Genomic DNA, 24,660 nt, shown 5'->3' with positions numbered 1-24,660 from the left:
TTTGATTCAATGAATACAAGTTTATTTACATAAATGAACAGATTGGCAAACGAGAGCAACACTGGACCTTCAGGCTGAAGTGTCAAAGAGCTTCTCAATCATCTCTTCAACCTGCTCCACTTTGTACTTCATGTATTTCTCAACATTCTTGGTGAAGGGAACGTTTGAGTACCTGCGGGACAGTGAATGGAACAAGGCCGTTCATGTGAGACATCCACAGATACTGTGGGCAAAAACCAAGACAAATACTGCAAGTGCTTATAGATCGGATGGCAGCCAGAGTGGGGAACAGCAGTCAATGGCCCGTGTGAAAGCCCCTTCATCACAGCTGGGTAAACTTGTTTTAAAGGATAGTTTAGCAATACAATTTTACAATGCCAATTAACCCACAAACCTGCATGTCTTTGTGGAGTACCCGGAGAAAACGCACAAAGGTCACGGGGAGAACGTACAAACATCGTACGGACAGCACATGCAGTCTCTGGCGCTGTGAAGCAGTGGCTCTGCCAGCATGCCACCAACGTTGCAGAAATAGGGAGCAGTGGGAATAAGGTGATGGAATCCAGACCAAAGTATCAAAATACTCAGCGGGTGAGGCAACATCTATGGAGCGAAGGAATAGGCGACGTTTCGGGTCGAGACCCGGAAGGGTTCTCGACCCGAAACGTCACCTATTCCTTCGCTCCATAGATGCTTCCGGGTCCCGACCCGAAACGTCACCTGCCTCACCCGCTGAGTTACTCCTTCGATTTTATCCAGCATCTGCACTTCTTTCTCCCGCAGATCATTTCCAGTCGCTGCATAATTTGCTCGATCGGGAGAAGTTGGCCCAAAGCTGAAACCAACAGGCATTTGTCTCTGCAGCAACTTTGTGGACTGCGGGTGTCTTGTCTGTCTTTTGGGACACCCTGAAGCCAAGTATTTTCAAACACCTGAAAGACACCTAGAGTGGATGTGGAGAGGGCGTTTCCGCTGGTGGGAGAGTCTAGGACCAGAGGGCGCAGCCTCACAATAAAAGGACGTACTTTTAGAAAAAAAGATGAGGAGGAATTTTATTTAATCAGAGGGTGGTGAATCTGTGGAATTCATTGCCACAGACGGCTGTGGAAGCCAAGTCATTCGGTATTTTTAAGGCGCAGATTCTTGATCAGTACAGGTGTCAGGGGTTATGGGGAGAAGGCAGGAGAATGGGGATAGGAGGGAAAGATCAGCCATGACTGAATGGTGGAGTAGACTTGATGGGCCGAATGGCCTAATTCTGCGCCTAGAATTTAGGGAATGGACTTAGGGATAGGTGGGGCATCTTGGTCAGTATAGACAAGTTGGGCCGAAGGGCCTGTTTCTATGCTCTGTGACTTTAGTGGAATAAAGTGCTGAGCAAGGACCAACTCGAGATCTGCTGGGCAGAGTCTCCGATCAAGTCCTAACCAGATCAAGGGGAACACGCTATGGCTGTATTCAAAGCTGTATCAGTGGCAGGCAAGATTGGCAGATGGCTGGCCCATTCAGTAGCAAGAGTACTGTCGATGGTATTTCCACACTGACTACAGCCTGAACTGAACGTCAGCGAGAATGAAGAAGCTTCTCATTCAATCGCTGGCAACACAAGACAGATCTCCCCGTGAAGTTCTCACAGGTACAACCCCACCCCCGGGTCAGAACCACATGCCTCCTACCTCTGCCAGAAGACTCGGTACGCCACAGTCACGTTCTCCTTCTGTGCTCGCCGGATCGTATCCCTCTGTTCCTTGTCCGGGATAGCCCACGACTTCTGGATCTTGCAGAGTTCTTCCAGGCCATCGTTAAATGCCTTTGAAACGAAAATGAGTTTCATTGAGGAGAACACATCCCCCCCCCCCACCCTCCCCTCCATGTCCACTGGAACCACACACAGATTCAGCATGAATAGAGTGGATGTGGAGAGGATGTTTCCACTCGTGTGTAGAGTCTAGGAACCAGGGGCCACAGTTTAAGAATAAGGAGTAAGCCATTTAGAACGGAGATGAGGAAACACTTTTTCTCACAGAGAGTGGTGAGTCTGTGGAATTCTCTGCCTCAGTGGGCGGTGGAGGCCGGTTCTCTGGATACTTTCAAGAGAGAGCTAGATAGGGCTCTTAAAGATAGCGGAGTCAGGGGTATATGGGGAGAAGGCAGGAACGGGGTACTGATTGTGAATGATCAGCCATGGTCACATTGAAAGGCAGTGCTGGCTGAAAGGGCCGAATGGCCTACTCCTGCACCTATTGTCTAATGTTCCTGGCCCAAGGTTTATGTTAAAGGTGCAGTGTGTGAAAGCAATTGACACTCATGTACTTGCAGAAAGGTAAGGGTTAGGACACAAGACTGCCTGTCATGAACTAGAGGGAATCACACAAATGATGCTTGCACCACGTTCCATCTTACCTTAAATCGGTCTTTAATCGCCTGCCTTTCTTTATCTTTTAACTGCAAAAATACCAAATGGAAGAGATCACTCCAGTGAATCCTTGCCCGTATAGACCGCTGCTATAGAGTCACCATGATTAACGCCCATCTCACCCCTCAGCTAAACCAAGTTTGGGCCTCGGTGCTGCTCAGGCAGTCACTAATATTTGTCCACATGGGACTGGTGGATAACGAGAGAGCATCAGCCAGAACCTGATGAAAGGGTTGAAGGCAACACGCTGAGAGCTACCCACGCTGGAGAGGAGGGAGAACTGTTCAGCCCGCCATCGTTTGTCGGCACTGGGCCTCCACTCGCTGGAGTTTAGAAGGATGAGGGGGCCCCTCATTTAAACGTACCGACTAGCAAAAGGCCTGGATAGAGTGGATGTGGGGAGGATGTTTCCACTAGTGGGATAGTCTAGGGCCAGAGGTCACAGCCTCAGAATTTAAGGACCTTCCTTTAGGAAGGAGATGATGAGGAATTTGTTTGGCCATGGGGTGGTGAATCTGTGGAATTCATTGCCACAGGCGGTTGTGGAGGCCAAGTCAATGCGTATTTTTAAGGTGGAAATTGAGATTCTTGATTGGTACGGGTGTCAAAGGATACAGGGAGAATGGGAATGATCGATCACCCATGACAGAATGGCATAGATGGGCCAAATGGCCTAATTCTGCTCCTATAACAGTCTAGTTAGACCAGGACTTTTTCCCCTTAACAAAAACTCAGGTGATAATGCTATTGAGTTCAGGTGATCCAGCCAACTACAGAACCATGGATCATTTAAAATGAAGTGAAGCTTTGAGACGGTTGTAAGTAGCCACCTGTATAACTACCGTCCTGTGGACATCTACTGTCCTCACCATCAAGGCTTGTCCAAAGCCAACCCACACCACCCTGGCCACGCTCTCATCTCAGTCCCACCATCATGAACGGTACCAGGGGCGGCACGGGGACACAGCGGCAGAGACCCGGGTTTGATCCTGACTACGGGCGCTGTGTGTACGGGGTTTGTACGTTCTCCCCGTGACCTGCGTGTGTTTCCTCCCGCATTCCAAAGACGTGCAGATCTGTAGGTTAATTTGCTTTGGCAAAATTGTCCCTAGTATGTGTAGGGTAGTGTTAACGTGCGGGGATCGCTGGTCGGCACGGACTCAGTGGGCCGAAGGGCCTGTTTCTCGAAACTAAACTAAAGAAAGCGGTACATGGAGGAGTCTGCGAACTATCAGCAGCTTCTTCCAAACTACCCATCAGGCTCAAGAACACAAGACAACTCAACTATCAACTTGTGTGGACTGTGTCTTTGTTGCAGTGTGTGTGTGTGTGCGTGTATGTGTGTGTGCGTGCGTGCGTGTATGTGTGTGTGTGTGTGCGTGTGCTTGTGCGTGTGTGTATGTGTGTGCGTCTGTATCTATTAAATCTTTTCCCCTTCACCTTGAACCTATATCCTCTTGTCCTCGATTCACCTACTCTGGGCAAGAGACTCTGTGCATCTACCCGATCTATTCCTCTCATGATTTTATACAAGATTTTAAATGCTTGAGTATTGTGCATGCCATCTTCACGAGGGAGACTGAGATGGGCAGTGGACAAAGGTCCTGCCAGCGTGAACTAGATTGCAAGAATGGGATGTCGATGGTGCTACTCACTTTAGTTCCGGGCTGGAAGGCAGGCAGGTTACCCTCGGTAAGAGGCATCGTGACTTTTAACCAGCTGTGAAGATAATAGAAAGGTCAACAATAAATGATGCAGTGCAGAAGAGGCAGGCTAGACCCTTTCCCGGCCCGTTGCCCCACTGACTAGACACAGAAAGCTGGAGTAACTCCGCAGGACAGGCAACATCATCTCTGGAATGAAGTTTCGGGTGGAGACCCTTCTTCACCCCCTGTCTGCAAGGATGACCTTGTCACAGCTCGTGCTATTCACCTTCTCCAAATGCCTCTGATGGTGAAAGACTACAGTTTAGTTTAGAGATACAGCACGGAAACAGGCCCTTTGGCCCACTGATAACACTATCCTACACATACATCAGGGACAATTTTGACATTTACCAAGCCAATTAACCTACGTTTAATTAATTAATCTGTACAACTTTGTACGAGTGTGGGAGGAAACAGAAGATCTCGGAGAAAACCCACGTGGGTCACGGGGAGAACGTGCAAACTCCGTACAAACAGCACCCATAGTCGGGATCGAACCCGGGTCTCTGGTGCTGTGAGGCAGCAACTGCGCCACCATGCCGCCCACGTTGTGAAGCATTTCAATAACGTAAAGAATGATGTTATTACATAAAGAATGAATAAAAGTTACATCAAAAAGATTCAACTAATAAATTAATTAAAAGCGACCCATATGAGAAAATAAAATGTAAACATATTATTTTCATTCAATTTTATAATAAATGTCAGTGATCGCAGTTGATGCACCAACCCGGAGATATAATGTGTAGGAAGGAACTGCAGATGCTGGTTTAAACCAAACATAGACACAAAGAGCTGGAGTAACTCAGCCTATCTTCTGAGAGATATAAAGTGTACTCTCACAGCCAGAGCTTCCCCCTTCCTCAAACTGGCACCCAGGTGCAAGCCTGAACAGTCAGTCGGCAGCCACAGCCCTGTGAAGGGGCATCAACACCAAGCCCAGTAAACCCACGCGGGCTGAAGGGCCTGTTTCCACGCTGTGTTCCTTGAACTAAACAAGTTCCTCTGATAAAAGAGGGGGGAGGGGGGAATGTGGCCTGGGCTCGATGGGCCAAATAACTATTTTTCCAACGTTGAAATCTGTAACGGAATATTTCCTAGAAAGGTGAGGCAGAGAGGCTGGGTTCGGAAGTATTGGGGCAAACACTTCAGTCTGTACACACGGCAAAACTAAACCAATACCGACAATCCCAAGAGTTAACGAAGCTACAAATCTAAAATAAATACTGGGGTCAGGCAGCATATGTAGAGACAGGCCCAACATTTACTGCCTGCAGCTCTGCAGATGCTGTCGAGTCTAAAGAAGGGTTCCAACCCAAAACATCACCTGTTCTTTATCTCCAGAGATGCTGCCTGACCCGCTGAGTTACTCCACCAGTTTGGTGTACATCAGCACCTACATATTTTCTCCGCAGATGCTGCCCGACCTGCCGATAAACTGTTTTTTATTCTGAGTCACCTGCGCTGATAAGTCTGAAGCTGTTCATCGATGTGGCTCCTGTACGCCTTGTCCGGGTGCTTCTGCGAAACCGCCACAAGTTGGATTAATTCCGACCTGCACAACATCAGACTGGAATGTTAGGAAACTAACTGCTTTTCATTACATTTTTGTAAGATACAGCATGTAAGCAGGCCCTTCGGCCCATCGAGTCGGCGCTAATCATCGATCACCAATTATACATTAGCTCTACATTAGCCCATTTTCTCATCCACTCCCTACACACTGTGGGGCAATTCACAGAGGGCCCAGTTAACCTACAAACACTCCACGTCTGGGATGTGGGAGGAAACCCAGGGTGCCACAAGGCAGAACTCTACACAGATGCTTGATCAATGGTGTTTATCATTAATGTCTTATTATTATGAATGTTTAGTGTTTTCCGAGTCATTCGTGACTGTCACTGTATGTCATGTTGTTACTTGTGGGCGGAGCACCAAGGCAAATTCCTTGTATGTGAATACTTGGCCAATAAACTTACTTAGACAGTACCCAAGGTCAGGGTTTCTGGTGCTGTGAGGCAACTGATCTACCCGCTGCACCATGTGTGTCGCTGCTGGCAAATTCATTTCACTGCACCTTCGGGTGCATGTGATGAATAAAATTGACCTTGACTTTGTGCCGCACTTTGAAACAATAATTAGTGGCTCTTGGCCACAGAACCCGACTGTAATTGTTAACGGGAGGCAAAAGGCAGCCCAGTTGCGTGTGAAATCTGTCGGGCACAGTACACATGACGATTGAAATGGCCCAGACCTATCTGGCAGGAGCGTGAATCACCAGTAACTAGAAGAGCACAGGAACAGGCCCTTCGGCCCACAATGTCCGTGCTGTACATGATGCCAAGTTGAACTAATTCCCCTGCCTTCACATCATCCGTATCCCTGCATTCCCTGCGTATACATGTGCCCGTCCACAGCACGTTCCAGGCACAACTACAAATTCAAGTTGGAACACGGGGGGGGGGAAATAGTTCACAAGAGGAGGCAAAGCATGAGTGGAAATGGGAACCACTCGTAATATCATTAGACAAGTTTCTGCCCATTATCCTAAGACTGTGGGAACAATAATCACAAACTTACTTCTCCAGAGATTTGAGGATATAGTTAAAGTTATTGAGCAGGAACACAGCGCCCAGTGCTGTATCTTCGTACACCTTGGCCTTGCTGTGCAGGTTCAGCTGTAGGTTGCCCAGTATCTTGCCTGCAGTAAGTAACGGGATTGTTTTACACTTTGCAAATTTTAAAGCAATCAGAAATAAATTGCTAATTGAAAGAATTCAGGAGACAGTCACAAAATGCTAGAGTAACTCAGCGGGACAGGCAGTATCTCTGGAGAGAAGGAACTGGTTGAACGAGACCCTTCTTCAGCCTGGAGAAGGGTCTCGACCTGAAACCTCGCCCGTTCCTTCTCTCCAGAGATGCTGCCTGTCCCGCTGAGTCACCCCAGCATTTTGTGTCTATCTTCGGTTTAAAACAGCATCTTCAGTTCCTTTGTACAGCAATGTACAAGAGTACACTGTTGTCACACTCACTGTGCCCTGAAAGTCCATTCTCGCCGCCTCTCCTGGCAGCCTGTTGCAAGTGTGGCAGGACAGTTTTAATGAGAGCACCGCTGCAGCTAATGTCCGATCACGTTTTGTCAGAATAATCACCAACTCTCCTGTTGCAGGCAGGGAACATTTAACAGCAGGATTTCTACTTCAGCTATCAAGCTCCTCAGGCAGGTTAATAGATGGATGCCAATGCCATTATATAATGGGCAAGCAGTGGAAGAATAATCTTACATCAACCCCAAAAAACAATATTCCCCATCACTCCTTCTGAAGACTCAGACCACCAGACTCACGAACAGCTTCTTCCCCTCTGTTATCAGGCTTCTGAACAGTCCACAGGAGGCAGTGGAGGCCAATTCATTGGATATTTTCAAGAGAGAGTTAGATTTTGCCCTTACGGCTAACAGAATCAAGGGATATGGGGAGAAGGCAGGAACGGGGTACTGATTGGGGATGACCAGCCATGATCACATTGAATGGATCGAAGGGCCGAATGGCCTGCTCCTGCACTTATTGTCTATTGTCTACACAGTGGCCACATGCCCACCTCCCCCTCCCTCCGTCTCCATGAATACTCACAGATGTAGTTACTAAGCAGTCGCCTGTTGAACTCAGAGTTGTAGGAGCTGCTCGAGGTGCCGATCTCTGCAAGGCAATCATATCCAGTCTCAGTTATAAAAGCAGCAACACACTGTGTACACACTTACTCTGCAGTGATGAGCTGCTCTTTGGAGACTCTCATCTGTCATTGATCTGGCTTTACCTTGCACTCAACATTATACCCTAAAACAAGCAAGAACTCCATTTTGTCAAATTAGGGCAGAATAAACGGCAACTGTTCTAGGGGCGGGATGTTGAGATAAGATGCTAAATATTTTAAACACCTGGCCCCTCGAATATTTCCCCCTAATTTTGTGTAGTTTAGAAATACAGCGCGGAAACAGGCCCTTCGGCCCACCGTGTCGGCACTGACCAGCGATCCCAGCACACTAACACCATCCAACACACACACACTGGGGACAATGTCCATTTATACATACCCGCACGTCTTTAGAGTGTGGGAGGAAACCGAAGATCTCGGAGAAAACCCACGCAGGTCACGGGGAGAACGTACAAACTCCGTACAGACGGCACCCGTAGTCGGGATGAAACCCGGGTCTCCGGAGCTGCAAGCGCTGTGATGCAACGACTCTACCGCTGCCCCACCATGACCCCCCCATCATCTCTCCCCCCTCATCATCTCTAGAGGAACCATCTCATCCCAGATCTCAGCTCGAGATGCTCTGGTGGGTCGGCTGCTCAGGAAAGGTGTAAGAGCAGCCCTCAGACAGAGGAGGAAGAACAAACGCTCTTCCCAGTTCAACTCCCTGACCCTGTGGTCATTCCACACGGTCACAGTCACGGGGAATTAAACAGGTCATTTATCCGTGTACAGTCTAGAACACTTCAATTCTGGCCACAACAAAGGCCCAAAGAATTTTGAAAGAGAAACACATATTTTTAGGAAACCAAAGGGCAGATAAAACCGTGGAACAAATGGATCCTTCTTCAGGCTCTAGTCAGCAGGTACAAAAGGTAGTTGAGGCCACAGTTCATTGGCTATATTTAAGAGGGAGTTGGATGTGGCCCTTGTGGCTAAAGGGATCAGGGGGTATGGAGAGAAGGCAGGTACGGGATACTGAGTTGGATGATCAGCCATGATCATATTGAATGGCGAATGGTGCAGGCTCGAAGGGCCGAATGGCCTACTCCTGCACCTATTTTCTATGTTTCTATGTAAGGGTCCCGACCTGAAACTTCACCTATCCACGTTCCCCAGAGATGCTGCCTGACCCACTGAGTTACTCCAGCACTCTGTGAAACGTCACCTATCCATGTTTTCCACAGATGCTGCCTGACCCACTGAGTTATGGTGCAGCAGCATCTATGGAGCGAAGGAAATAGGCAACGTTTCAGGCCGAAACCCTTCTGGAAATAGGCAACGTTTCGGGCCGAAAAGTTGCCTATTTCCTTAGCTCCATAGATGCTGCTGCACCCGCTGAGTTACTCCAGCACTCTGTGAAACGTCACCTATCCATGTTCTCCACAGATGCTGCCTGACCCGCTGAGTTACTCCAGCACTCTTGAGTTTTTTTTGGTTCCACACTGCTTCTGTTTCTGGGATCTTCTGGGCCACCCTCCACCAGTACAGAGTCGATTACCAACTCGTCCTTTCGAAAGCATAGCCGAATAATTCAGCCGCTTCGCATTACAAGATGACAACAGTCCAGCGTACAAATGCAAGTCCTCGTTGTGATCTGTCATTAATTCTCCCCCATATTATTCTTCGTTCCTGAGCACTGTCCATCACAAACCCACCGCCAAGCTCCATGCTGGCAGCGAGCACGTTAGAGGGAGGATAAACCGTATGAAGTCATGGGCCCAGTTCAAAACTGCATTGTTCCACGGATGTAACATGAAGTGACGAGACAGATGGCGGAGATGAAGGGACGCACAGGTCCATCGACTCACCTCTGGGGTCTAAAGGAATATGGTAGGTGTCCCCTAGAACTATGGGTTAGAGCGGAACAAAACAAGTGCAAAAGTGAGAAGAGTTAAGAGAATGTTAAGCAGGAGTCAAGCAGTTCAATAGAAACGCTGGCCGGTTCGAGGGCAACGAGAACAGAGAGACAGCAGCAGGCACACCACACACATCGACGGGGGCAGAGGGGGAAAGATTCAAAACCAGAGGCTGACCACACGGGCCCACAGAGAGGCAGAGGAGTTGGGGAGGGGGAGACTACGTTAGACATGTAGCAGGGGAAGGGTGCTAGCTTGCATGCAGCAAAACCGTCTCACTGTACCTCCAGTACACGTGACGACAAACTGAACTGTGTCAGGGAGTGAACACAAGACCAGAGGGGGGGGGACAGGGGAGCAGGCAGTGGGTGGTCAGGCAAGAGATGCGGAGGACAAGGGGTGGTCAGGCAACAGATGCGGAGGACAAGGGGCGGAGGGGCATGAAGATACAACAAATCCACCAAAGGCAACAAGAGAAAATACATTTCTAAAGTAAATGCAGAATAAATACTGCAATACCTCAGCAAGAGACGATGATGATGTACAGATCAGACACATATTTGCCGGCAGCCTTGGTACCAGAGGCTTTCTGGATTATCCGTGTTGTCGGATTCCCGGGAGGAACCGACGGTACCGGAATGTTCCGCCCGGAACGCCGAGATACCCGCCCGCAAATTTGGCCTCGGAAGTGGACAGTGGGAACAGGTCTGACAGCTCAGGCCGGGCCAGAGTTCCACAGCTCCCGGCCGAGGAGACACATTTGCAGGGGAGGGGGGGAGGGGGGGGCTTCCGGGGGAGATTTCAAATGCACTCTGGTAATTTTGTCCAGTTTAAATTAGGTGCCAGACCACCAGGTGCTTGAAAATCAGTGGAGGAGGACCGGTATTTTGAAAGGGCTGAATTTTCAAATGACCTTAATCAGACAGGTGAGAAATCCACTCATTGATATTTTACATTCCCCCTAAGTGATAGAAAGAATTTTTTTGGCCCCCCTAAGTTATAGGATCAGATCTTTGGCCATTCAACCCCATCAAGTCTCCCCAAACCCCTCAATCATGGCTGATCTACCTCGACCTCCCTCTCAACCCCATCTCTGGGGGGACGTTTCTGCTATTCTCCCCATTGACATTTGATCTGTTCATTAATTTAATCAATCTCTGTAAAGCACTTTGGTTCAAATACTGGTTTTGTTGAAAAGTGCTATATAAATAAACATTATTATTATTATTATTATTATAAATAACCATTCACTTGGTACACACACAATGCTGGAGGAACTCAGCGGGTGAGGCAGCATCTCTGGAGAGAAGGAATTGGCGACGTTTCGGGTTTAGACCCGAAACGTCTCTCTCCAGAGATGTTGAGTTACTCCAGCATTTTGTGTCTACCTTCGATTTACCAGCATCTGCAGTTCGTTCTTAAACATCTGAACCATTCACTTGGCCTCCACAGCCTTCAGTGGCAAATAATTCCACAGATTCACCACCCTCTGGGCTAAAGAAATTCCTCCTCATCTCCTTTCTGAAGGTAAGTCCTTTTATTCTGAGGCCGTGTAGACTCTCCCACCTGTGGAAACATCCTCACCACATCCACTCTATCCAGGCCTTTCACTATTTGGTAAGTTTCAATGAGGTCCCCCCCCCCCCCCCCACCACCCTCATTCTTCTAAACTCCAGTGCGTCCGGGACTGTTCAGGTATGGGGCTGGATGGAAGGTGGCGTAGGTTGCCTCCTTGTAGCAAGAGTGCAGTTGGCGAGCCAGGGCTCAGCGGTGACGGAACTAGAGGGTTTACAGAAAATGCCCTGCGGACAGAGGGGAGGCAGCTCACCCCCAGCTCCCCCCCCACCCACCCCCAGACAGTTGCAAACATACTTACCCTGAGACGCTAACATTGCGCTGGCCGTCTCCTGGAAATCCAGCAGTTGCTGAAGGAACAAGATGGCCTGAAGATGGAAAGACAATTGTTTCGTGGCAAACATTCATACTTTCATGTTATAGGAGCAGCATTAGACCATTCAAGTCTTCACCGCCATTCAATCCATCTTTCCCTCTCAACCCCATTCTCCTGCCTTGTCCCCCGACACCCGTACGAATCACTCTTCATCCCTATCCAGAGCCCACGACCATCCACCTCATCCATGCTACTCGATTCAGCAGGTCTTTGTTATAGAGGGAGTGCAGCGTAGGTTTACAAGGTTAATTCCCGTGATGGCGGGACTGTCATATGCTGAGAGAATGGAGCGGCTGGGCTTGTACACTCTGGAGTTTAGAAGGATGAGAGGGTATCTTATCGAAACATATAAGATTGTTAAGGGTTTGGGCACGCTAGAGGCAGGAAACATGTTCCCGATGTTGGGGGAGTCCAGAACCAGGGGCCACACAGTTTAAGAATGAGGAGTAAGCCATTTAGAACGGAGACGAGGAAACATTTTCTCACAGAGAGTGGTGAGTCTGTGGCTGAATTCTCTGCCTCAGAGGGCGGTGGAGGCCGGTTCTCTGGATGCTTTCAAGAGAGAGCTAGATAGGGCTCTTAAAAATAGCGGAGTCAGGGGATATGGGGAGAAGGCAGGAACGGGGTACTGATTGGGGATGATCAGCCATGATCACATTGAATGGCGGTGCTGGCTCGAAGGGCCGAATGGCCTCCTCCTGCACCTATTGTCTATTGTCTTGTTGTCCATCTGTCAGCCAGAACCCACGCACATGTGGAGCAGAGGCTGAACAAGCCATCGACCTCGGCCAGAGCTCTGGACATAGACACAGACCCCCCCCCCCCCCACCCCTGACACAGCTGTAGTGTTCCCACCGTCACCCCCCCCCCCCCCCCATTCGAGCCAACCCGGTGAAACATCGGGCCATCATTATTGATTGATTGAAAGACACAGCATGGGAACAATCCTTCAGTCCACACCATCTTTGGCCATCGATCGCCCGTTCACACTCGCTGCCCGTTATTCCACCCTCCCATCCACGCCCCACACACGAGGGGGCAATTTACAGAGGGACGATTAACCTGCAAACCCGCACGCTGTAGGAATGCAGCAGGAAACCCACGCGGCCACAGGGAAAACTCCACACAGACAGCACCCGAGGTCTAATCGAACCCGGGTCTCTGGCGCTGGGAGACAATAGACAATAGGTGCAGGAGTAGGCCATTCGGCCCTTCGAGACGATGGCTCTACCTGCTGAGCCGCTGTGAAACCGTTATACAGTGTGTTTCTCTGTCGGACAAGAGAGACACAACCATTCATAGCAACTCAGCGGGTGCAGCAGCATCTATGGAGCGAAGGAAACAGGCAACGTTTCGGGCCGAAACGTTGCCTGTTTCCTTCGCTCCATAGATGCTGCTGCACCCGCTGAGTTTCTCCAGCTTTTTTGTGTAACCTTCGATTCTCCAGCATCTGCAGTTCCCTCTTAAACACATTCATAGCAACTCTTGGTCGAAGCCACGTGTGTTTTGCAGATAAACTCACATCACATTAGACGCTACAGAACTAAATGAATGTGTTAGCACAGAGCCAACGTACATTACTGGTGAGTTCGTGGACAGTTCCATCTTTGGGCATGTTGTATTCCTTGTCAGGGTCATTCTAAAGAGGAAAAATACAAAATGGATGCTCAGTTACAACAGCAGGGTTTGCTCGATGGAAGTCAGTAACCAATCTTAGAACAAAGATTGTAAGTTGATTTTATTAAATATTGAAGACTAAAGGGCCTGTCCCACTTACGCGATCTTTTCGGCGACTGCCGGGACCCGCCATAGTCGCAGCAGGTGATCGAACATTTTCAACACTGAAAATCCAGCGGCGACCAGAACAAGGTACGACTCTTTGGGCGACTACACACGACCGTACAGGCATCAAGTGTCGACATGTATGGTTGTGAGTAGTCGCCCAAAGAGTCGTTCGACCACTTGCTGCGACTATGACGGGTGCCGGCAGTCGCTGAAAAAAGCACGTAAAGTGGGACAGACCCTTAAGGATGAAAGAAAAATAATTGTTAAAGATATGTGGAAACCCATGGATGGAGCTGGGCTTTGATAGATTGAAAGATAGAGCATACTTCAGCTCGCTGAGTCCGTGCAACCATCGATCACCCCTACACTAGTTCTATGTTATCCCACTTTCTCATCCACTCCCTGCACACAGGGGGGGGCCAGTTAACCTACAAACCCGCACGTCTTTGGGATGTAACCCAGGCGGTCAAAGGGAGAACGTGCAAACTCCACACAGGCAGCATCCAAGGAACCAGGCTCTACACTGTGAGGCAGCAGCTCTACCCGCTGTGCCACTGTGCCGCCGACAGTTATTTTCCCAACTAGGTTTGAAGTTGATCGATCTCAAATGGACTCAGTAGTGCCAAGCTGACACGGGTGTCCAACAGAACATTCTATTGCATAATATAGCTTCCAATAATCTATGTGCTTGGTGTTTACTGGACTCCGTACGGGTCTTGGACCTCGATACCTTCACTATCTCAAGCCCAACACTCCACTAATCCCACCAACACCTTCCCACCATCAGCGACTGAGAAAGGTTATTGTATACACCAGATAACAGCAGCTTTGCCCATACCTCTCCCTACCTGTCCTATCCATGTACTTGTCCAAATGTTTCTTAAACATTGGGATAGTCCCAGCCTCAACTACCTCCTCCAGCAACTGGTTCCATACCCCCACCACCCTCTGTGTGAAACATGTACCTATTCAATCTTTCCTTCCTTCACCATAAACCTATGTCCTCTGGTACATGATTCCCCTACTTTGGGCAAGAGACTCTTGTGTGTTTACACGATCTATTCCTCTCATGATTTTGTACACCTTATAAAATCGCCCTAAGATTTACCCCTAACCTGAATGATTTTAGTTTAGATTAGAGATACAGCGCGGAAACAGGCCCCTTGGCCCACCAAGTCGACCAGCGATCCACGCGCATTAACACCATCCTACACACACTAGGGACAGTTTCTACATACACCAAGCCAATTAACCTACAAACCTGCACGTCTTTGGAGCGTGGAAAAAAACCGAAGATCTCGGAGGAAACCCACGCAGGTCACGTGGAGAATGTACAGACAGCGCCCGTAGTCGGGATCGAACCTGGGTCTCCGGCGCTGCATTCGCTGTAAGGCAGCGACTCTACCGCTGTGCCACCGTGACCGCCCTTTAACCCTAACCCCTAACCCAACATCAATCCCAATATACTCCTCTATGCCCATCGAGAGTCATCCTTACCACTGCTGCAGTATGTATGGCAACTGCTCTGTCTCCCCTGCAGAGGGTGGTGAAAATTGCCCATAATCCATTGAAGTCTGTCAAAGCAAGCGCTGGCCAATCGCCAAGGACTGCAAGCATGGACTGTTTACCCCCTATCCGGGAGGCGCTACAATCCTCCGTTGCCGAACCAGCACGGACAGCTCTTTCAAACCCTAACTTTTATACTGCCAATCACCCCCCCCCCCCCCCCCCCCCCCCCATCATTTTTATTTTTTTTCGTCTGCTATGTCGCTCTTCAAGGGAGATGCTAAATGCATTTCGTTGTCTCTGTACTGTACACTGACAATGACAATTAAAATTGAATCTGAATCTTTGAATCTGAATCTCCTATACCCCATCACCACTCCTGCATTGTACCACTCCCCTGCCTGCAGGGCATAACCTAAAGTTGCCAATTCATAGATTAAGCTCTTCAAACCCGGACTTTTATAAACAATTATACCATCTTTAGCTTAATGTTGACTTGGATACGTAGAGAGGAAATATCCAAGAGAAACACCACTGTCACGATTTACCTTAATGCTATCTGCAAACTCTTCCAGAGCTTTAGCTCCCGTGGTCTCCATGGATGTGATAAGCACTGGCAATTTATTTTTGGTGCTGGCAGCTGTGCCCTGCACAAAGCAAGCAGAGCAAAGACAATTAGCTGACTACAAACAAAACATGACACAGAGTGCTGGAGTAACTCAGCGGGTCAGGGAGCATCTGTGGAGAACATGGATAGGCCCGAAACGTTGCCTATTTCCTTCACTCCATGATGCTGCTGCACCATAACTCAGCGGGCCAGGCAGCATCTGTGGAGAACATGGATAGGTGACGTTTCACAGAGTGCTGGAGTAACTCCGCGGGTGCAGCAGCATCTATGGAGCTAAGGAAATAGGTAACGTTTTCGGGTCGAAACCCTTCCGGGTTTCGGCCCGAAACGTTGCCTATTTCCAGGAGGGTTTCGGCCCGAAACGTTGCCTATTTCCTTACCTCCATAGATGCTGCTGCACCATAACTCAGTGGGCCAGGCAGCATCTGTGGAGAACATGGATAGCTGACGTTTCACAGAGTGCTGGAGTAACTCAGCGGGTCAGGCAGCATCTGTGGAGAACATAACCCCTGACACCCGTACTAATCAAGAATCTGTCAATCTCCGCCATAAAAATATCCATTGACCTGGCCCCCACACTGGTTGGTGGCAATGAATTCCACAAATATACCACCCGCTGAGTAAAGAAATTCCTCCTCATCTCCTTTCTACAGGCACTTCCTTTGATTCTGAGAGTGCCCTCTGGTCCTAGACTCTGCCACTACATAGAAACATAGAAAATAGGTGCAGGGGGAGGCCATTCGGCCCTTCGAGCGAGCACCGCCATTCATTGTGACCATGGCTGATTGTCCCCAATCAATAACCCATGCCTGCCTTCGCCCCATATCCCTTGACTCCACTAGCCCCTAGAGCTCTATCTAACTCCTTCTTAAATCCATCCAGTGACTTGGCCTCCACTGCCCTCTGTGGCAGGGAAATCCACAAATTCACAACTCTCTGGGTGAAAAAGCTTTTTCTCACCTCAGTCTTAAATGGGGTCCCCTTTGGTTCTGGACTGGCCCAACATTGGGAACATTTTTCCTGCATCTAGCTTGTCCAGTCCGTTTATAATTTTATATGTTTCTATAAGATCCCCCCCTCATCCTTCTAAACTCTAGTGAATACAAGCCTAGTCTTTTCAATCTTTCCTCATATGACACTCCCGCCATCCCAGGGATCAATCTCGTGAACCCACGCTGCACTGCTTCAATCACAAGGATGTCCTTCCTCAAATTAGGAGACCAAAACTGCACACAATACTCCAGATGTGGTCTCACCAGAGCCCTATACAACTGCCGAAGAACTCAGGCATTCATCTCTGTGATCATTCTCGATAATTGTTTATTAAACCAAGGATGTCCTTCCTCAAATTAGGAGGCCAAAACTGTACACAATACTCCAGATGTGGTCTAACCAGACCCCTATACAACTGCAGACGAACCTCTTTACTCCTATGCTGAAATCCTCTTGTCCTTTGGGTCGAGACCCGGAAGCATTTATGGAGCGAAGGAATAGGTGACGTTTCGGGTCGAGACCAGGAAGCATCTATGGAGCGAAGGAATAGGTGGCGTTTCGGGTCGAGACCCTTCTGGGTCTCGACCCGAAACGTCACCTATTCCTTCGCTCCATAGATGCTGCCTCACCAGCTGAGTTTCTCCAGCATTTTTTTGTCTACCTTCCTCTTGAAATAAATGCTAACATTGCAGTTGCCTTCCTTACTACCGATTCAACCTGCAAATTAAAGGGCCTGTCCCACTGTACGAGGTAATTCAAGAGTTCTCCCGAGTTTCCCCGGATTCGAACTCGGAGAATTACGATGATAACCACTCATACGTACTCGTGGCTCTCGTGGACATTTTTCAACAGGCTGAAAAAGCGTCTCGCGTTTCCCGAGTACCTGCCGTTAGCGTTACGAGCCGCTAAGAGACGTCCCGAGCTCCGACGTACCCGCTACGTATTCACCACGATTTTAAGGCCCTTAACCCTTTTGGAATCACGCGCCTGCACTGGCAAGTCCCTTTGCACCTCTGGTTTATTTCACTCACCTGCAGAACCTGATCAAATTCCTGCTTCACCCTTTTGGCATCATACGCCTGCACCGGCAAGTTCCTTTGCACCTCTGGTTTATTTCACTCACCTGCAGAACCTGATCAAATTCCTGTTTCATCAGCTTGAGGTGCTTGAGGATAGGGATTGAGTGTGGGACTGCCGAATAGTGATTGTATTGCCTGGTGATTATAGGGCGGGTTGTGGACACAATTGTTCTTCCCCCTTCCATTTTGACCTTACAGTCTGAACGAAAGCTTCGTGCCTGCAGTCATACATACAATCATACAATAATAAACAACACTAAACACATATTAACAGAGTGCTGGAGTAACTCAGCGGGTCAGGCAGCATCTGGGGAGAACATGGATAGGTGACGTTTCACAGAGTGCTGGAGTAACTCCGCGGGTGCAGCAGCATCTATGGAGCTAAGGAAAAAGGTAACGTTTCGGGTCGAAACCCTTCCGGGTTTCGGCCCGAAACGTTGCCTATTTTAGGGTTTCGGCCCGAAACGTTGCCTATTTCCTTCGCTCCATAGGTGCTGCTGATTAGCGGGCCAGGGCATCTGGGAACATGGATAGGTACGTTTATGGAGTTCAGGCAGCATCTGTGAAATGAATACGGACGTTGTCATTTTGACCTTACAGTCTGAACAAATTTCGTGCCTTCAGAGAGTGCATACGGGTCACAATCATACAATAATAAACAACACTAAACACATATTAACAGAGTGCTGGAGTAACTCAGCGGGTCAGGCAGCATCTGGGGAGAACATGGATAGGTGACGTTTCACAGAGTGCTGGAGTAACTCCGCGGGTGCAGCAGCACCTATGGAGCTAAGGAAATAGGTAACGTTTCGGGTCGAAACCCTTCCGGGTTTCGGCCCGAAACGTTGCCTATTTCCAGTAGGGTTTCGGCCCGAAACGTTGCCTATTTCCTTCACTCCATAGATGCTGCTGCACCATAACTCAGAGTGCTGGGGTAACAGCGGTCAGCAGCATCTGTGGAGAACATGGATAGGTGACGTTTCACAGAGTGCTGGAGTAACTCAGCGGGTCAGGCAGCATCTGTGGAGAACAACATGAGGTTTCGGGTTGGGACCCATCTTCCTGACCTGAAACGTCACCTGTCCCTGCTCTCCAGGGATGCTCATAAGTTATAGGAGTAGAATTAGGCCATTCGGCCCATCAAGTCTACTCCGCCATTCAATCAGGACTGAACAATCTTTCCCCCTGAACCCCATTCTCCTGCCTCCTAACATCCACCACAGTGAGTCCTCCAAGCACGTCCTCACTGCGGTGGAGGCAAAAATCTTAGGGCTGCAGTCTCTTCCCTCCTCTTCTCCCTCTGCGCTGAGGCAATACCCCACCGGGCGATGGCACAAACGGCTCAAACACCGCGGCTCAAATATGACTAAGGTACTGTATTTTGAACTGTATATATGACTAAGATACTCTTTTTTGTATGGCTTTTTTGCAGAGAGTGGTATCTTGACTCTCTGCCACAGAGGGTAGTGTATCATATGTAAAATAATTTGGCCCTTGTACTAAGGGGATAGAGCTGCAGGTACGGGATACTGAGTTGGATATTGAATGACGGTGCAGGCTTGAATGGCCTACTCCTGCACCTAGGATATGAATACTCTTTTTTGTATGGCTTTGTAAATATTTGATTAGTGTATCAATGTAAATAATTTGGTGTACATAGAGCTGCTAAATTTGTATAAGATAATTATAAGCAGTTGAATCAGGGATAGGAATGAATAAGCTTTGGCCTTTTCCTGCTCCTTTTAGAACACATACAATTTCATTTATTTATGGATAATGTTTATGACACTTTATAAATATTCTTGTTTTGTGTTTTGGATGCTGTTTCACACTTGCTTTTTATTCTTTTATTCTGTTCGAAATAGAGAATTAAAATAAATAAATAAATAAATAAATGCCTTTGTAACAAGAGGAATCGAATATAGGAGCAAAGTGGTCCTTCTGCAGTTGTACAGGGCCCTAGCGAGACCACACCTGGAGTATTGTGTGCAGTTTTGGTCCCCTAATTTGAGGAAGGACATTCCTGCTATTGAGGGAGTGCAGCGTAGGTTTACAAGGTTAATTCCTGGGATGGTGGGACTGTCATATGCTGAGAGAATGGAGCAGCTGGGCTTGTACACCCTGGAGTTTAGAAGGATGAGAAGGGATTTCATTGAAACATATAAGATTGTTAAGGGCTTGGACACACTAGAGGCAGGAAACATGTTCACAGTGTTGGGGGAGTCCAGAACCAGGGGCCACATTTTAAGAATAAGGAGTAAGCCATTTAGAACGGAGATGAGGAAACACTTTTCCTCGCAGAGAGTGGCGAGTCTGTGGAATTCTCTGCCTCAGAGGGCAGTGGAGGCAGGTTCTTTGGATACTTTCAAGAGAGAGCTAGATAGGGCCCTTAAAGATAGCGGAGTCAGGGGATATGGGGAGAAGGCAGGAACGGGGTACTGATTGGGGGTGATCAGCCATGATCACATTGAATGGCGGTGCTGGCTCGAAGGGCCGAATGGCCTACTCCTGCACCTGTTGTCTATTGACATGAGGAAAGAGAAGCCAGTCGCAGGCTCCGACACCCAGCGTGACCACGTTCACCCTCCCCTTCCATCCAAACCAAAACGCAACATGGTGGAGTAGCTTTAGGGGGCCCGGCGACATCTGTGGGCAGACAGGCGATGTTTCGGGTTTAGACCCTTCTTCAGACTGGTGAAAAGGGCTGAACAATTTCATTGTTTTATTGTTTAAGAAGGAACTGCAGATGCTGGAAAATCAAAGGTGTCTGAAGAAGGGTTTCGGCCCGAAACGTTGCCTATTTCCTTTGCTCCATAAATGCTGCTGCACCCGCTGAGTTTCTCCAGCACTCTGTGAAACGTCACCTATCCATGTTCTCCACAGATGCTGCCTGACCTGCTGAGTTACTCCAGCACTCTGTTAAACGTCACTTTATCCATGTTCTCCACAGTTGCTGCCTGACCCGCTGAGTTACTCCAGCACTCTGTGAAACGTCACCTATCCATGTTCTCCACAGATGCTGCCTGACCCACTGAGTTATGGTGCAGCAGCATCTATGGAGCTAAGGAAATAGGCAACGTTTCGGGCCGAAACCCTTCTGGAAATAGGCAACGTTTCGGGCCGAAACCCGAAAGGGTTTCGGCCCAAAACGTTGCCTATTTCCTTTGCTCCATAGATGCTGCTGCACCCGCTGAGTTACTCCAGCACTTTTGTCTACCCTGAACAATCTCACTGTTCTGAACACGGATTCTGAAGATTCCTTACCCTTGTTCAAAGAGAAACTTCGATACGAGGAATTTCTTTGCGTGTAAGAAAGAACTGCAGATGCTGGTTTAAATCAAAGGTAGACGCAAAATGCTGGAGTAACTCAGCGGGTGAGGCAGCGTCTCTGGAGAGAAGGAATGGGCTTCGGGAACGTTTTCGGGTCGGGTCTGAAGAAGGGTCTCGATCCGACACGTCGCCCATTCCTTCTCTCCAGAGATGCTGCCTCACCCGCTGAGTTACTCCAGCATTTTATGTCTTCCGAGGAATTTCTTTAGCTGGAGGGTGGTAAATCTGTGGAATTCATTGCCACAGACGGCTGTGGGGGCCACAAGTCAATGGATATTTTTAAGGTGGAGACTGATAAGATTCTTGATTAATAAGGGTTTCAGGGGAGAAGGCAGGAGAATGGGGTTGAGAGGGAAAAATAGATCAGACATGAACGAATGGCGGAGTAGACTTGATGGGCCGAATGGCACAATGCTGCTCCTATACCTTATGAAAGAGAAACACGTATGTTTTAACTGATGTAAAGGGTAAATGAACAGCTGATAGATAGATAGATAGGATGAAGAGCGGAGAGTCTTACCTGTATCAAGGAGTCAAACGTTCTCTTCTGGTGGTGCTCAGGTATGATGTCGGTGAGGAGCTGGTACTCGCTCTGAACCAGCTTTACAAAGGCACTGATACAGTGAATGTACGAGTCGATTTCACTGTCCATTATATCCTCCTTCCCTGAGCAAACAGGAGAAGATGTAAGGAAGGAACTGCAGATGCTGGTTTAAATCAAAGATAGACACAAAATGCTGGAGTAACTCAGCGCAACAGGCAGACTGAAGAAGGGTCTCGACCCGAAACGTCACCCATCCCTTCTCTACAGAGATGCTGCCTGTCCCGCTGAGTTACTCTAGCTTTTTGGGTCTATCTTTGACTCTATGCAACGTTGATTAGCGACTCCAGCATTTTGTGTCTATCGAGAAAGTGTAAGGATCCAAGGAAGACAAAGCAGACACATGCCCAACACAAGCTGCAGGCCTACTGTGCACAAGCCTGACCACGTTACTCCCATGGATTTGGAGACAGCGTGCTTGCCAGCAGAGTAGCACCTACTAATACTACTCTTGGGAGGGGTATGGGGAAAGCTGTGGGGGTGGGCTTATCAGATCAAAGGGACAGATCGTAGCCTCAGATAAGGGGAAGGGAAGCAATGCTTACATAGCGAGGGAAGAAATCCCATTGAAAGGGTGTTCATAGTTATTGGCTGTGAACTTTTTCTATGTGTAGAAAGATGATATTCTATTATCCACAGGATGATTGATTCAAAGATACAACATGGAAACAGGCCCTTCGGCCCACCGAGTCCATGCCGACCATCGATCATCCGTTCACACTAGTTCTATGTGATCCCACTTTCTCATCCACTCCCTGCACACTAGGGGGTGATTTACAGAGGGGTCGATTAATCTGCAAACCCGCCCATCTTTGGGATGTGGGAGGAAACCGGAGCACCCGGAGGAAACCCACGCTGTCGCAGGGAGAACATGCAAACTCCATGTGATCAAACCTGGCTCTCCGGCACTGAGAGGCAGCAGCTCTACCCGCTGCACTACTGTGCCGTCTCAATCAGATTAACGTTAGATTACTTAAATTACATTTATCAGTACGCTGCAATATTTCAAAACCTTTAACGTAAAATGCTCGCTATTAAATGTAATAAAAAAGGGTCCACGGTGCATAAGGTACGGAGTTTCAACCTGGCAATACATACACTCCCAGCAGGGGTCACTAGAGAGATACACAGATCAATAATAAAAACAGCAAATGCTCATCGGGTGTGGAGAGAAGGAATAGGTGACGTTTCGGGTCGAGACCCTTCTTTAGACTGATGTGGAGGTGGGGGGGGGGAGAAGAAAGGAAGAGACAGAGAGGAGGCTGCTAAACTGTCTTCGAAGAGATGAGAACTTCAAGGTAGGCATACCTTGAGGAGATTTTACAGTGTAGTAGATGAAATGTTTAAGAAAGAACTGCAGATGCTGGAAAAATCAAAGGTAGGCAAAAGTGCTGGAGAAACTCAGCGGGTGAGGCAGCATCTATGGAGCGAAGGAAAAGGCGACGTTTCGGGTCGAGACCCTTCTTCAAATGCTGGAAGTACTCAGTTAGTCAGGCAGCATCACTTTTCATTTCACTGCAAAACCTCGTATGTGTATGTGACGAATAAACGTGACTTTGGTCGGTTGAGAATCTACTGTTGACCTTCGCCAGGAACGTGAGAACAGGGGGAAGGTGATAGAACAAGCAAACAGAACACCTGTGATAGGCAGGATGTGTAGGAAGGAACTGCCGATGCTGGTTTAAACCGAAGATAGACACAAAAATGCTGGAGTCACTCAGCGGGTCAGGCAGCATCTCTGGAGAGAAGGAACGGGTGACGTTTCGGGTCGAGACCCTTCTTCAGACTGAGAGTTGGGGGAAAGGGAAACCAGAGATATAGATGTGGAGAGAGATATAGAACAAAGAAATGAAAGATATGCAAAAGAGTTACGACGACCAAGGAGACAGTCCGTTGTTACGTGTAAATTGTCCATCGCGTGTGCAGGATAGTGTCAGTGTGCTGGGATGGCTGGTCGGTGCGGTGCGGACTCGGTGGGCTGAAGGGCCTGTGTCTGCGCTGTATCTCGAAACTAATGAATGACATTCCGTAAAAGAATGGCAAGTGACCAAGATATGGTTTAACATTGTTTAAGAAAAAAATCGAAGGTGGACAAAAATGCTGGAGAAACTCAGCGGGTGAGGCAGCATCTATGGTGAAATAAACAAGTATTTGTAGTGCAGAGGTGCTGGAGAAACTCAGCGGGTGGGGCACCATCTATGGAGCGAAGGAAATAGGTGACGTTTCGGGTCGAGACCCGGAAGGGTCTCGACCCGAAACGTCACCTATTCCTTCGCTCCATAGATGTTTCCGGGTCTCGACCTGAAACGTCACATATTCCTTCACTCCATAGATGCAACCGGATCTCGACCAGAAACGTCACCTATTTCCTTCGCTCCATAGATGCTGCCCCACCCGCTGAGTTTCTCAAGCACCCACCTCTGCACTACAAATAATTGTTTATTTCACCAAAGAGACTGACAAGTCCTTAAATCCAAGATGATTGCTAATCTTACTCTTAAATTTCAACACAAGCCATTATACATTATTGGAATCACATATATTATCATCAAGTCAACATGACACAATTAGGGGAGAACTGTGATGTAAGAATTGCAGGGAATATTACAAGGCCCGGAACTCACACATCATTGGAAGATCTGCCGACATTACTCGACAAGAGTAACACCAAAGGGCGTGTCCCACTTGGGCATCACGCAGATGGCGAGCGAAGATTTTGTACATCCCAAAATCCTGGGGCTCCGCGCGCGACTGCCTTACGTTACGCACGCATCACGTGCCGCGTAAATGACACGCAAATGACACCCAAGTGGGACAGGCCCTTAAGACTTTAGAGATGAAGAGCCAGATGAACGATAAAGTGCCAGCCTGCTCTATCTGTCCCTATACGTAGGAAGGAATTACAGATGCAGCTTTAAACCAAAGATAGACACACAAAAAGCTGGACTAACTCAGCGGGTCAGACGGCATCTCTGGAGAAAAGGAATAGGTGGCGTTTTGGGTCATAGAAACATAGAAATTAGGTGCAGGAGTAGGCCATTCGGCCCTTCGAG

At 48.4% G+C, this 24,660-nt stretch overlaps 1 protein-coding gene across 5 annotated transcripts in view; it reads right to left on the bottom strand.

The window, feature by feature from the left end:
- The window catches only part of exoc7 (exocyst complex component 7), a 44,127-nt gene continuing 19,467 nt past the window's right edge, over positions 1-24,660 (bottom strand). For 3 of the 5 annotated variants that reach the window (XM_055654273.1, XM_055654275.1, XM_055654277.1), the window contains 13 exons: positions 21,527-21,672; positions 18,898-18,918; positions 17,721-17,867; positions 15,525-15,623; positions 13,262-13,324; positions 11,611-11,677; positions 7,755-7,820; positions 6,703-6,823; positions 5,582-5,677; positions 4,072-4,135; positions 2,404-2,445; positions 1,677-1,810; positions 1-172 (listed from right to left, as the gene is read on the bottom strand). In XM_055654273.1, the coding sequence (XP_055510248.1) occupies positions 70-172; positions 1,677-1,810; positions 2,404-2,445; positions 4,072-4,135; positions 5,582-5,677; positions 6,703-6,823; positions 7,755-7,820; positions 11,611-11,677; positions 13,262-13,324; positions 15,525-15,623; positions 17,721-17,867; positions 18,898-18,918; positions 21,527-21,672 (1,169 nt within the window). In that variant the 3' untranslated portion in view covers positions 1-69. Of the gene's footprint in view, positions 173-1,676; positions 1,811-2,403; positions 2,446-4,071; positions 4,136-5,581; positions 5,678-6,702; positions 6,824-7,754; positions 7,821-11,610; positions 11,678-13,261; positions 13,325-15,524; positions 15,624-17,720; positions 17,868-18,897; positions 18,919-21,514; positions 21,673-24,660 lie in introns of all 5 variants that reach the window. The other 2 variants (XM_055654274.1, XM_055654276.1) reach the window with 1 other exon arrangement.

The sequence above is a fragment of the Leucoraja erinacea genome, chromosome 23, assembly GCF_028641065.1.
Source record: "Leucoraja erinacea ecotype New England chromosome 23, Leri_hhj_1, whole genome shotgun sequence".
Taxonomy (NCBI): Eukaryota; Metazoa; Chordata; class Chondrichthyes; order Rajiformes; family Rajidae; genus Leucoraja; species Leucoraja erinaceus.
This window is presented reverse-complemented; position numbering and strand designations above follow the sequence as displayed.